The 15,125-nt window shown below is 41.4% G+C and overlaps 1 protein-coding gene across 1 annotated transcript in view; it reads left to right on the top strand.

The window, feature by feature from the left end:
• Positions 1 to 15,125, top strand: part of LOC111864510 (dipeptidase 1) — a 31,805-nt gene that overhangs the window by 5,715 nt on the left and 10,965 nt on the right. Inside the window, exons 3-8 of the mRNA XM_023851804.2 lie at positions 379 to 484; positions 5,754 to 5,910; positions 8,820 to 8,952; positions 9,970 to 10,120; positions 13,073 to 13,148; positions 14,385 to 14,561. Of these exons, the coding sequence (XP_023707572.1) occupies positions 379 to 484; positions 5,754 to 5,910; positions 8,820 to 8,952; positions 9,970 to 10,120; positions 13,073 to 13,148; positions 14,385 to 14,561 (800 nt within the window). The remainder of the gene's footprint in view (positions 1 to 378; positions 485 to 5,753; positions 5,911 to 8,819; positions 8,953 to 9,969; positions 10,121 to 13,072; positions 13,149 to 14,384; positions 14,562 to 15,125) is intronic.

The raw sequence follows: 15,125 nt of genomic DNA on the forward strand, positions 1-15,125 counted from the left end.
CTCAGCCTTACGCGCCGGCCACCCTTTACCCACCAGGAAGATTATTGGTATTCATTTCTGTTAGAGGCTGAGTCGACCGCAGAGGCATAGAGAGGCTGGAAGGATTATTAGGTCAATTTAAAAATCCAGTGACCTCATCGGGAACCGAACCCGCAATATTCCGGTTTGTAGCATAGTGTCTCAACCAACTACGCTACCACGTGTCCCCAATAAGACTAATAACGAAAGCATAGCTTATTGGAATGTAGCCAGATTTTGCGCAAGAACGCAACAGCTCTGGCGCCCAGTTAAAGTATCTCGTTATAAGTAGGTACGGTAGTTACATTGCAGGGTCACCGTCACTCCGGCTGTGCTTATAATCTTGCCGTATGACTGCAGCTGTTGTGCTGATCTTGATGCTGGCCGCCAGAGGGACAGCAGGCTTCTCTATCAAGCGATCCGCACGTGGATCTGACGTTCTCTACAAAGTGCCTCTCATTGACGGGTGAGTCAGCTGGGAACTACACACGTGGATCTCAAAATTGTGAATATGTGTCATTTATACGTTTAACCCTTTAATGCCCAGGCTACTAAATCCTAACTGATTGTCACGGTTGAACAGTGCTAACTTCCTTACTCTGTCGCTAGCTAATTGCAGGGTCAGACTTAAAGGTCAAGGTTTAGCATGTGCTGCATATGTGTGGTTTCAGATAGTATATGCTGGCAAAAGTGATGTGGTTGGATATTAAAGCACTTGGGGACAATGCGTGCCGCATAATAATTCGCATTGCTACCCTGTTTCGTGAGAGGATACACAATCCTATAGGTCAGTGTCTTTCTCTGGATGAGAAATTTTCTAAGGATTCATAAGAATACAGAGAAAAGAAAATCAAAAGAATGAATAAATAATAAAAGCAAAATGTGATCGATAAAGAAGGTCATAAATAAAGGAAAATAAATAAACAGAGATTAAAAAATGGGAACTCTTGCTTCACATTCAAGATATCATGGGTTTGAAGCCTGGCCCGGCGACCTATAATATCTATTACTACTCTTCGTTGATTTCGTTACTATCTCTCCAGGAAATGCCTGAATACAACCTTGAAGAAGTTACCACCGCTTATTTATATTTATCTACCTTTTTCATTTTCTTCCTTTACTTTTCCGAGCCGGGGTAGCGCAGTCGGTGTAGCGACTGGACGATTGAGGGGTCAGAGTTCGAGTCCCAGTAGAGTCAAGAATTTTCTCTTCTCCAAATCGTCCAGACCTGCTCTGGGGTCCACCCACCCTCCTATCCAATGGGTAGGGGGCTCTTTCCTCGAGGGTAAAGCGGCAGGGGCGTGAAGCTGACCACTCACCTCAAGCTAATGTCGAGGTCAAGAATATGTGGATCCATACATGCAACACCCCATACGCCTGAATGACGTATTGCTTAAATTCGTTGAACACAGGGACAACTTTAACTTTTACCATATATTCTCTATCATTCCTTTTTCGTTTATTTTTTTGTGTTAGTCTTTTTTTATTTCTTTTTCCATATTTTAATTTTTCTTTACTTTTTCATTTATTTATGTTTTCATTTGTTCCATTTCTTCCATGCTTGGTCCTCTTTATTTCGTGACTTACTTATTTCTATGCAGTAGACCTTTTCTTTGTGCATTCCCACTCTTTTCTACTACTCCCCCCACCCAAAAAATTCTCTCCTCCTTTGTGTTGTCTTGCTTTAGAAATGTAGATTAACACGTTATTTTGGTGCAATGCGAAATTAAATTAACAGTAGAAAGCAGATAGTCCACTGAAATATTCTCTTGAGAATAAATTTCATAAATGTGCTTTTGATGTCTCACAGATGAAATTTCTCGTTCCATAACATCAGATACTTTGGTATTCCGATGTATTCTGTTGATTATCCGATAATTCAGTTCCTGTTCTCCAACATTTTGAATTATCGATTTGTACAGTACTACAGTACTTCCAGTAACAGATGTTCCATGATCTGTGACAGAGCTAATATCCAAAAGAATCGATTCATTTCGCGTGGTTTAATTCAGATTCAGTGGCAAACCAGTGCAGTTCCATGTTAAACAATTACTAACGCTTGACTCTGCCGTCTAATACACGCATTTCTACCCTTGTTCCCTAAGAGGATACGAAAACCTGCATATCCTTCTATGGAATGGAAATTTACTTCGGATCCTTGAGGGGCTGTAAAAGAACAGATAAATATAGAAGGATAACAAAATAAGGTAATGATTCTAAAAGAAAAAAATATACTGTCACTAAAATTTAGTGAGTGCAATTTACCTTCGAAGTACTGTCACTTTTGGCTTTCCAGACGTGTTCTAACTTCTCTGCCACGCTTCGTAACCTTCCGGAAGGATATTTTCCGAAAGTTAATTGAGTACTGTCCCCTCAGAGCTCTCAATCGCTTCGAGTTATTCGAAATTAGACACTTTCAAAGGGGATATTTTTATTTTATAGAATACTAAACAGTCATACAGGACCAAATCAGCGGAGTACACAAGACGTTTCAAGAGTGGTATTTCTTCTTATGTCAAAAATAATTTTATCTTCAGTGCTGCAAGATGGACTATCTTGGTGAAAAATACACTTGTCAGTCTGAGGGCATAGTCCTGGTGAGGTGATTATGACTGCCTTTGTGGTCAGTGGTCAGAGTTCCTGGCTACAGATCCATAGGTCCGGGTTCGATTCCCGGCGTTACCAGATTTTCTGAGAGATAGTGAGACTGGAACGGGGTCCACTCAACCTCGTGACGAAAACTGAGGAACTATTTCAAGGAAATAGCGGCTCCAGTCTAGAAAACCGAAATTAAGGGCCTTGGAGATCCGTTGCGCTGGCCATGCGACATCCTCTATCCGTTAAATTTGGCACTAACTTCGCCGACAAGCGGCGGTCACTCGGTCGGTATAGTTCGATTGCAGACTGAAACCGAGGAATTTTTGTTTTTTGTTTGTGCGTGATTATATGTCGTGATATCCCTTCTCGTTTTCTGTATCGGATATTCTGATTTTTCTTTGGACGTTTACATTATTTTTTATTATTATTCTTAGTGGGGTGAGACTGAGTCCACTTGGTACTGAGGCCACTACTGGCCTACTGTACCAGCCCCAGATGATAGATGATGGTGACTGTGGAGCAATTGCTGGAATGAAGATTGGGAAGAGAAACCGAAGTATTCGGAGAAAACGTGCCCCAGCGCCACTTTGTCCACCACAAAACCCACTTGACCATACTCGGGCTCGAACCCGGGCCTTCGCGGTGGGAAACCAACGACTAACAGTTTGAGCTATGGCCGCGGTCTGAACACTTAAATAGATTAACAATCAAGTTCCTTCCGTCAAATGTGACACTTTTTTAAGTTTTCCACCTCGTCAGCACCTGCCTTACATGTTTCGGCTCACCACGGAGCCATCATCAGAGGCATTTATAGTAGAAAAAGAAATCACCAACACACAAAACTTCACTTTGTCCAAGATAGCCACGTTCCAGTTAATTAAAATAATTACAAATAGTTAAAATTACCCAGAATGTCGATTAATTTTATTGCGTTATTAGAGCCTTTTAGTTTTAGGTTGGCATACCTTGGTGTAATGTTTTTGTTCTGGCAGGTCCGATTAAACCATATGTGAGCGTTGGTTGTTAGTAGTTTCCTTTTCGTATTAATGTATCGATTCACCAGTTTAGCTTGACTAGCTTAAATAAGTTTAAGGTCTTTCATTCTGGTCCGTCACACTAACCAATTAACAATCAAGTTCCTTCCGTCAAATGTGACACTTTTTTAAGTTTTCCACCTCGTCAGCACCTGCCTTACATGTTTCGGCTCACCACGGAGCCATCATCAGAGGCATTTATAGTAGAAAAAAGAAGCACACAAGCATCACAACACACAGACAAGCAACATCAACTACCGACAGACAACACACGTCAACAACATCCCGAAGCAAAAAGATTGGGCCAAGCGGGAAAGAATTCTAGGGATTTTAAGAATTCTTACTTCAAATAACGAAACATAATTTTACAGAATTAACGACGAATCAAATAAGGAAGCTACTGTGGTGTGTGAAAAACTTTTAGTGAACCGACATTCTGGGTAATTTTAACTATTTGTAATTATTTTAATTAACTGGAACGTGGCTATCTTGGACAAAGTGAAGTTTTGTGTGTTGGTGATTTCTTTTTCTACTATAAATGCCTCTGATGATGGCTCCGTGGTGAGCCGAAACATGTAAGGCAGGTGCTGACGAGGTGGAAAACTTAAAAAAGTGTCACATTTGACGGAAGGAACTTGATTGTTAATTGGTTAGTGTGACGGACCAGAATGAAAGACCTTAAACTTAAATAGATTCTTTTTCTAGATCGCAGTGTGTGGCACAGGTCTCGCTGACAGCCTCTGCGTTTCTTCCAAAGTTCGGATGTTCAAAAAATTTTTGTTGTAGATCCAAGTGAATTTCTTTCATCCACATTCTTATTTACGTCCAGAGTTTTGGGTACCTTCTGTCACAGCCCCTCTTTGTGTTACATTCCTCGCTCAAAATAACTCTTGTTTCTGTGTTCGTTTACTTTCTTCTGTCTTCTTTCGGAACGTGAATTGGCAACCATTTCTCAAGAATTCACGAGTTTTTATTCCATATTCGTTATCAGATGTTGAAGTAGTAAGACGATCGTGCTATTCGCCCTTCTGTCTTAAAACATTTCAAACGACACAAACCCCATGTTCCCTCTCCGTAAAATGTAAGTAGTACACATTTTCTCAATATCAGGAGCATTTATTTCTGTCCTCTCTAAGAAAAATGGTGTTCATTTCCAACTTAAAGATATTGATAAATTTTTATCTACAAAGATAAGAAAGAATTCGATGACACAATTAACAAAGTAACCGGCTGAGCGCTGGATGTCCGCTGCTGGATTCCTGTCTTCTCCACAACGCCCAAATCAGTTGCATGATCTACGCAGCCTTCTGTACCGTGAGTAAACTGGGATCTTTGCAGTCAATGAACCGACCTCTGACCACTGACCCCCGGGCTCAGCGGCATTAAGAAATGCGATGACCTGTATCAACACAACTCCTATACATATTCTAATAGTGACGCTCAAGCACAGAGATAGTTCTATCTACCTACCTACCTATCTATCTACCTATCTGTCTGTCTATGGCTCTGCAGACTTTTGTTTGGCCTTGGCCGCTATTTCAGTTTCTTAATCCTGTACACAGTCAGAAGGACTCCATGGACGGGAGATCAGCCCGTCGCAAGGCCGCTGTCTACACAAAGAACAAATCAAACACGGAATAAATACATATACAGGCATCCATGTCTTCAGTGGGATTCGAACCCACGATCTTAGTGTTCGAACAAGCGAAGACGGTTCATGTCTTAGACGGTGCAGCCACCGTGATCGGCTTACTTTATTTGAACTTTAATGAAATGTTAATGAAATGTTAATGTTTATCTGCGACGTCATTCATTCTCGTTCACAATGACGTTTGTCCTACAGTTAGTTTCGCCAGCATTCTACAGCCTTGTTCCTAGGCAATGTGTCAAGCGGAATATTCGCCATTATTGTAATAAAATCAGAGACAGAACGCATTTTACTACACGGTGAAAACCAATGGGTGTAACTATATATCTACCTGAAGGTCAATCGTGATACAAGTAAGAATATTTTAAGCACAAGTGAAAGATGATATTAAGTGGCATATCCTGTTAAGAGGCTTAGAAAGGGTTAATCTTGAAGCTGATCGTTTGACTTTACAGCCACAATGACCTACCGTACAACCTGAGATCCCATCTCAAGAATCAACTGGCCAACTTCAACTTCTCGGCTAATTTGTCGTCCGACGCTTACTGGAGTGAAGTGGCTTCATCATTCACAGACCTGCCGAGACTGCGTGCAGGACGAGTAGGGGCTCAGGTCTGTTTATATGCCTTTGATATTTGTCTACAACCGTTACCAGTGAAATCATAAGAGACAAATTCTCACTTGATGTTAGACTTAACATTCGGTTATGAACAGAATGAGTGGGAACTCAGGTCTTCAGATAAACTGTAGGTACCAGAAGGAGTCAGTAAATAGACCACAAATGGAAGTAACACAGCCGTAATGGAAGTAATAGGTTTTATATATTTATCACTAGATAGCTGCGCATTCCAGCTTCATGCCAGTCTGGGTAGCAGACGCGCATGCGCATGTTCAGGGGCTGGTTTCAGTAGTCAACATGGCTGCAGTGTTTGAAGCGTATAATACTGAAGAGCATCGTTGTTGTGCGTTCTTGTGGGGAAAGGGAATCAATGTAAAGGATATTAATGAAGAAATATTTCCTGTTTACGATGGGAAGTTTTTGGCGCTTAGAGCAGTTCACGACTGTGTCGGAAAGTTCTCTCAAGGGGGTTCGAAAGCCGAAGATGATGTCCTACCAGGTGCGGAAATGGCTGAGACAAGAGTCAAAAGACTTCTATGCTGCGATTCTCGACGCGGTAATGTGACGGAACAAGTGTGTCAATGTTGGCGGAGGATACGTCGAGAAATAAATGTTTTGTCCTTGTTGGAATATTACATATTTTACATTTTACATCCATTTGTGACCTTTTCATCGACTCTTCCTCGTATTTGTCAACACAAGATTTTGCTTCGCACAATTAAAGGTCAAATTTATTGGTATTTCAGCTCTAAGCTATACAATAAGTTTGTTGGTATGCATCTCTCTTATTGACCCAGAAATCTGAGTAAATAGAAGCGTATTTTTCTTTCATTGTATATTTATTTTATATTTCTTAGCATTATTAGGATATGCACATTTGTCTTCATATGGGAGTCTGGAGCTCTGCACGGTATATGTTCTGGAACCATTCAATCTGCAATATGCAGTCTGTAGAAAGGGAAAATTATATAATAAAGATTTTTTTTTTCCTTGGCACTACAGCCCCAGTGGGCCTAGGCCTACCTCCATGAACTCCGATAATAAAGATTATCTTAATATTTACCCTTCGATTTATATTACTTTGACAGTTAAATCATAGGGGTCAAATGGGCGTGACTCGTAGTATACATAGAGTAAAGCGAAAATGCATGCAAAATTTTTTATATGAGAGCCTGAGGAGAAAATGCCACTTGGGGGACACGGGCGCAAATTAGAATACTAGCGTAATATTAATATGGAATCTTAGAAAAACAGAATGTAAAAATATGTCCTGGATTTAACGTCCTCAAGATACGATCCAGTGTCAGGATTTTTTGAACTCGGTAATAATACATATAATTTTATGAAAATGATAAAAATGTCTTAGCCAGGTAAGTAATTCTCAGCTCTTCGAAGCACAGCCTCTTATAACTAACTAGTTACTAATTGTTCCCTTTTAAGTATTAGGGCATTTCTTTAGTAATTCTCATTTCTCTATTTCTGCTGTGGCTTCTCATCATGCACTGTGCTGATGCCTGTTTCGACTTCACAGAAAGTTCCAAAATTATTTTCTCTAGCTACCAGATCTTCTGAGAAGTAGTTGCTCTGGAACGGGGTCCGCTCAGCCTTGTGAGGGTAACTGAGGAGCTATTTTAAAGGAAGCAGCGGCTCCGGTCTAGAAAACCGAAATTAACGGCCGTGGGGATTCGTTTCTCTGGCCATGCGTCACCCTCTATCCGCTAAAGTTGGCATTAACTTCAATTGTTTCTTGCATCCTGTTGTGTATTTAATCAATATTAGAGTCAATTTTACCGACCACACAACATATTTTTATTTTTAGTATTATTATTATTATTATTATTATTANAATAAGGGGAAAAACGAAGGTGATTGCGTGTAATTATACAGCTGTGTTCGTACACCTGAGGATGACCTCTTGAGGTCGAAACATGTAGTGTAATAATAATAAAAATATGTTGTGTGGTCGGTAAAATTGACTCTAATATTGGCACTAGCTTCGCCTACAAGCGGCGGTCGCTGGGTCGGTATAGTTCGCTTGCGGACTAAAACCACGGAGTTTTTTCTTTGTTTGTTTTCTTCTTCAATTTCACTTGCGCCTGAGAACAAGTTATCTCTTTCTCTATTTCCAAAATTTCTATTAATTGCCTAATGTCCCTCTAAGCAATAAACTCACACAGAAGTACGTGGGATTTTTGTAACAAAACGCTTTGATGAAGAGTTTCACTTGATGGTGGCAGACAGCACTGATTCTGCCAATAGGTGGGTCTGCCACCGATATTCCCTCTATTTCCAGCTGTTGTCGTTTTCTCGGGGGGAGATGCCCCTTTAGAAGAGCATCTTGAAACTTGTGTTTCGTCTCTGTTTTAATTATTGGAATTAAGGGTACAAGGATCACTTTCTTTCTTTGGCACTACAACTCCAGTGGGCCTAGTCCTACATCCATGAACTTCTCCGTTCACTTCGGTTTTTCTAGATCTTACACATTCGGTAGGACTCCTTGGGCGGGTGATCAGCTCGTCGCAAGGCCTCTACCTGTACACAAACACAGAAAAACCCACACACACAAACTAAATATCCATGCCCTGAGTGGGATTCGAACCCACGATCCCTGTTTCCAAGTGAGCGAAGACAGTACATGCCTTAGACCGCTCGGCTACCGTGACAGGCACAAGGATCACTTAATATCCCATAATTTCAACATGTCACTGATAGCATCAGCTTGGTAAGAAAGACCGCACACCAAGTATCAATGCGAAATGTGGTTATGTGGTTATATGCTTGTACATGAAATGACAGTTATATAACTTGTATGTGGCCAATTTTTTTTAAATGCGGTTAATGTTGATTTATGTTAAGTTTATTTCCGTCCTGAGCACATGTATTTAGATCGCTTCTCTTGCAGTTCTGGGTAGCTTTCGTGGGCTGCAGTTCTCAGTTCAAGGATGCTGTAGAACAAACGCTGGAGCAAATAGACGTCATCAAGCGCCTTGTTCGCGAGTATCCAGACGATCTACACTACGCAACCTCGGCTGAAGGTAAATAATGTCACGAGATACAGTGACTATTGTCAGGGTTTAGATTAGTAATCCGATTTGACACCCAACTCGTGATTATACTTTACACGTTCTTCAATGTTCTGCTTGGTAACGTCTCCAACAGTGGACGTTTCCCTGCTTCCGGGATCATGACCTCGCAGACTGGAGGCAAAATCGCGCTAAACTTTTACTCTTCTAACTGCGGGCTCAAGTTAAAATTATGTTACGACCGACGGTCAGTCGGCCAGTCTTAGTGTCAAGCACCCATCTGGGGCCCAAGACCAGATTTTTATTACTGTCAGATAATTGAGGGTTTGCTGATGTGGGGTGTCCTCTCTAACGAGAGGAAAGGTCTGTCGGTTATAATTGCTGCTGGCTCGCCAGTTTAGTCTTTCTCGGATCCAAATCCCGCGGGACTCATGATCATGTTTTAAAAGTCATAATCAGAGTTAGTATTATTTTACAATGGGAAGTTTACTGCCAATCAGTTCGTCTTGATGTCAAGCCCCTCGAGAATCACGACCATCTGTTTCTTTTCGTAAATGAACGCTTGCGGTCATAGTTCTTATGCAGCATCCCCTTTGACTGGAAGATGATAACACTGAGACCTCGCTGCAGCTTTCTTAGAACATAACCTCTGTGAAGTCTGTCGCATACGTATATAAGTGTCATCAGAAGAGGGACCTAGGTGGAGTACCAGGTGTCTGAAGTGTGTATATATAGTACAACGTGGGACATAGGACGATACTTTGTGGCATACTCAGCACTCGTTATACAGCCTCCGCACGGACAGCACAAAGAACACTGCTTCCAACAGCTATTCTATTATTGCGTGCAAGTCTGTTGCGACCATTGCCTAGCAACGGGTGTTTGCAGAGCCGTTCGCGAGCAACGGATATTTCTGTTGGCTTCATAATTCTGGCGTTCGGCAGACATGCCACAACGCTTTCTCTCCCTCTTTCTTTCGTTCTTTCTTCTTCCTTTCTTTCTTCCGTTCTCAGTCTCACTTTCTTCCAGATATATGGGAAGCCTTCAATAGCGGTAAAATTGCCAGTTTCGTAGCTGTAGAAGGCGGTCATTCACTCGATAATCGACTGGCGATGCTGAGGCTCATGTATGAACTTGGCGCTCGCTACGTCACTCTGACGCATTCGTGCAACACTCCCTGGTGAGTAGTACTGGTACTAAGTTTATGTTAATTAACTACGCGGTGTATCGGCAACCATTACAATTTTTCTTGATGTAACTAAGGCTGTGGTTTCCATTTTATTTTCATGATGACGTCATTCCTAGCAACAATTTGCAGAAGAGTTATATGAGTGTAAGAATACAGTGACATTCTCTCGAAATAGGCCACGACCACCTCTACACTCACTACTTATGATATATTTCCTACCCTATCATCTGCAGTTGGAAGAGCAACCTTGAATTAAATAATAATCAAAGAGTTCCATTTCCTTGGATATAACGCCGAATAGTCCGTTGAAAATGAACCGATATTCGAAACGTCTAACAAATCCCAGAAGAGAGAACTCTTCATAATCTCCACTGTGAGAACCTCAGATTCTACAAAATGACAACCAGTCAATCAGAAAAACATAAAAGAAATGCAATATACTTAATTACTTAAATTTCAAGCATTTAGTAGCACTAAGCTTGTCTCTACATTTTTAATGTTACTGAATACAGCGTGTTGAATGGTGTCAAATAAAATGACTTCCAGTAGAATGACATTCATACCTAATTTCACTAAAATCTGTCAGTTAAGTGTTATAATACAGAGAGCACCGTTTGAAAAGCAACCCAAATAATAATCACATTTTTTACGTCGCTTTTGTCTCCTTCAGAACAGATTTAGTTGCCATGGTGATTATGCGAGTATACTCATAGTCGACACCGTACCTATGTTTCCTTCTGGGGTACGGGGCCGCGCCATAGCTCAGGCGGTTAGTTATTTAGTTAGTTAGTTATTGGAGAGGGTGGGTTTCCCCATGCACGGAGACCTGTATTGGTCCATTGTGCTTCCCTCTGTGATTTCTACCAGTCTCTATATCCTACCGGTACTGGTGCTTACCATCAGTCCCGCCCAGCCAGCGAGATCGTCTCTACTAGCTGAGAGGTATCTATAATGCTTCCCCCCTCTACCAGAGGTATTAGAGACTGCTGTTGGGCGGGAAACGTCCGTTAATTTGGCTCAGTGACCTCCTTTGGAGATATGAGGTTCTTTTACGTGCCGTAAAGCTACGACACGGGACCCACGGCTTAAAGTCCCTCCCAGAGGACTTGTTCCCTGAAATTTTCCGCCCTTAAAAATTCGACGACCTCCGCCGGGTATTTGAACCCGCGTACTACGAGTCATGAGGTGGGAACGTTACCTCTAGACTATGGAGGCCGCTTCGCTCAGGCGGTTAGTCGCTGGCTTCCCACAGCGGCGGCCCGGGTTCGAGCCCGGCTCACTTCATGTGGGATTTGTGGTAGACAAAATGGTATTGGGCTAGGATTTCTCCGAGTACTTCGGTTTCCCTGCCAATCTTCATCACACCAATTGCTCCACAATCACCCTCACCTATCATCTGGGGCTGGTACAATAGGAATATGGGGTGTCGGGTGGATAAATTTCTGACACCGCCTAGTAAGTAATTCAAATATTGCAAATATTAGACAGTTCCCTAGATTTATGGCTGACGAATATTTAATTGGTAAAGTAGGCCTTGGCATAATCTTTTAAGTCCTATCTTCGATGCTTATATCCTCTTGTGTATCGTGATAGGTGGATTTGGCCGTCAATGCGACAATAAAAATAAAAATATACATAAAATTTTAATGTTATATTTTAGCGTCCTGTTGCACTGATTCATGTCTATGATTTATTCTGACCGTCTTACAGTGCATACATTTATTCACCTTACTCTTCTCTCTTGCACTACATGTTTCGGCACTAAAGTGCCATCTTCAGGTGCTTTTCTATGTACGTCGAACTACTTCATTGCATGCAATGTAACATGTAGTGCAAGAGAGAAGAGTAAGGTGAATAAATGTATGCACTGTAAGACGTTCAGAATAAATCATGGACATAAAATTTTACATTCAACGACAGGGGAATTTTAAATAACACTAAATTTTGAAAATATTAGAATTAGAAGGTTCTTGCAACTTCGTGACGGCTGCACGTGTTATATGATTGTGATGAGTAGCACAAATATGGATCCATACTAGGACAGTTCAACAACAAGAGACATATTTGATGACACTGCCTGAAGGTGGTCCTAAATGCGGACCGAAACATGTAGCAACTATCAAATGAAACCAATGTAAGCAGGTCGATTGGTTCAANCCTGTAGTCCCCAAGCTAACTATACCGACCGAGCGACCGCCTCTTATCGGTGAAGTTAGGGCCAACTTTTGCGGATAGAGGGTGTCACGTGGTCAGAGCAACGGATCACCACGGCCCATAATTTCGGTTTTCTAGACCTGAGCCGTAATTTCTTTGATATAGCTCCTCAATTAACATTACGAGGCTGAGTGGACCCCGTTTCAGACACACTACTTGTCAGAAAATTCTGGTAGCGTCGGGAATCGAACCCGGAATCTCTGGATCTGTATCCAAGAACTCTGACCACTAGACCATAGATGATTCGTGACACATTAATTACAAAATACTTAACAAAATATATGTCGTTTGTTCCGTATTATTTGTCTTAAGAGTGTTTCCGTATGTTTAACAAACATATTCAAGGCTTTGCGTATAACCGCGCAGAGCACATAGGGAAACTTCTTGTGTTTCTGAACCAAAATATTCGTACTACGATTTTTTTTAGAAACCTGACGAATTTCGATTTCAGCGTATTATGAAGCTATGGGCCCAAATTAAACGTATTTTACAAACACGAGTTTATAACCTTCATACGAAACTTCCCTGAAATACTTCAGCGGTCTGTAGGTTGGAGTATGCTGTCGAAGATACGGACAAGCACGGCAGTCTAGTACCGCGATAACTTCACGAATGTCGAGCAAGCAATGCATAGGAATTGCGTGAATGTTTCGAAGAAATCCTAACTTAACATGCATGGTGATGTGACAAGACGCTGCAAACTTAATGTGGGCATTATGACTGTTTTAGGGGCGATGCTTCACCGGCGGACGACATAAATTCTGGAACACCTGCAGAACACAATGGCCTCACTGACTATGGAAAAGTAAGCGATCAATCTTATATCAGTACAGTATATCATAAATGTACTGTTATGAATGGCTGTAAAACGTGGCCTCTTATTTTGAGAAAAGAACATAAATTATAAACGTTTAAATCTACGTGGGTAGGGAAATACCTGGATGTAAATGATGAATTTACTCTTGCAATTTTATATATTGTGGCATTGGGAGACCCGTTGCTTGGCAACGACCGTGAGATAAGCAACTATACAGCAGCCGTTACTGAGTAACGGCTTCGCATACAAGTATGTTTTCACAGCATCAGTTGGAAACAGCAATAGAGGATATGTGTTTTCTGTGCTGTCCGTATAAGATGTGATGAGCAGGAGAGTTAGTGAGAGTTGCCTAGTTGAGCTGAGTTGAGTTAAGTTGAGAGTCGACAGTTGGAACAATGAGTTAGTTGTGACAGAGTCGCCAGCCGGCATAAAAATGTGTTAAAGAATGTCGCTTGTCTCATACTAACTGAGAATTTAGTTGATGCGATTGTACATTTATATAATTTCATTGAACTTTCTGATTCTCATAGTCCTACTTATATGATATTGTGCCTTGTAGTTCCATTGCTAGGAAACGAGTTACGGAACACATTTCAATGAATACGAGTGATAAATATTTCCTTGAAGAATGCCGTCTTCTGGGATGTGGCGCCGTGTAGATATAGTATAAACCGATGTTTCGGAGGAACGTGTCGCCTCCATCTTCAGGGCAGAAAAAAGAAAAAAATCCTGGAATTTTTTTCTCTTGAAGGAATGTCGGTTTGGTTACCTCAGGTAATAAAGTCATTTCAGAATTATAGAGGTGTTGCCACTACTTTTTATCCGACCTTTGTAATTATACTTGGAGAACAGTACTAGTTATGACGCTCCTAATTATGCATTTTCTCCAACCTCCTGTCACTTCATCTCTCTTCAGTCCAAATATTCTCCTCAACACCCTGTTCTCAAACACCCTCAGTCTATGTAAGTTTTGAGGTTTTCACGGCGATGACTATGAAGAAAGTCGTCTTCTGGGTTTTGGCCCCGTGTATTCTTCGTTTTGGCTGACGTTCCTCCGAAACGTCGGCCAAAACAAAGAATACACGGCGCCAAAACCCAGAAGACGACTTTCTTCATAGTCATCGCCGTGAAAACCTCAAAACTTACATAGACTGNTCCCTTCCCTTTGATTTGAGTGAAAGACCCAAGTTTCACACCCAGAGATTCATGTCTGTGTGTTTGCAGACCATGGTGAAGGAGATGAACCGGCTGGGCATGATGGTGGACCTGTCCCACGTCTCTCACAATGTCATGATCGACGCCATTAACGTGTCGGTGGCTCCCGTCATATTCTCGCACTCCTCCGCCTATGCGATATGCAACCACCATCGCAACGTGAGAGACGACGTGCTGGAACTGATGGTAAGGTAAACGCCATCCTCCTCTCATATTTATTCATCTTTCTCTTCCTCTTCTTGTTCTTCCTATCGTGATATAATTATTTACCTTTCGTATACTATCCATCGTCCTGTCTTTATTTAAAACAACGTTTCGGAGACTGGATTCTGCGTCTATCCTCAGGTTAAAATCCTACTAATTTGGGTCTTATCTTCGGAGACGACGACTAGCTCCATCGATTGGGCTCAACCAAGTAGAATTTTCACACAGGACGGAAACAGTTCAGTAACTGAAACATTGTTTTAAATTAAATCAAGACAACGGATGTCAAAAAAATAATTATATTAATGTTCCATTGTCAAAAAATTGGATTTTATTTACCTTCCTATTTTAGGAACAGCATGTATGTCTATAAAGAATTGTATTATTATTGTTTTTAGCTAGGATAGCGTAGTCGGTATACCGACTGTCTATGGGCTGGAAGACTGAGTGGTCGGAGCTCTAGCCCAGATAGGGTCAAGTATTTTGTTTTCTCCCGGTCGTACAGACCGGTTATGGGGTCCAGCCAACCTCTTCTCCAACAGGAAC

Source organism: Cryptotermes secundus, unplaced genomic scaffold, assembly GCF_002891405.2.
Source record: "Cryptotermes secundus unplaced genomic scaffold, Csec_1.0 scaffold948, whole genome shotgun sequence".
Taxonomy (NCBI): Eukaryota; Metazoa; Arthropoda; class Insecta; order Blattodea; family Kalotermitidae; genus Cryptotermes; species Cryptotermes secundus.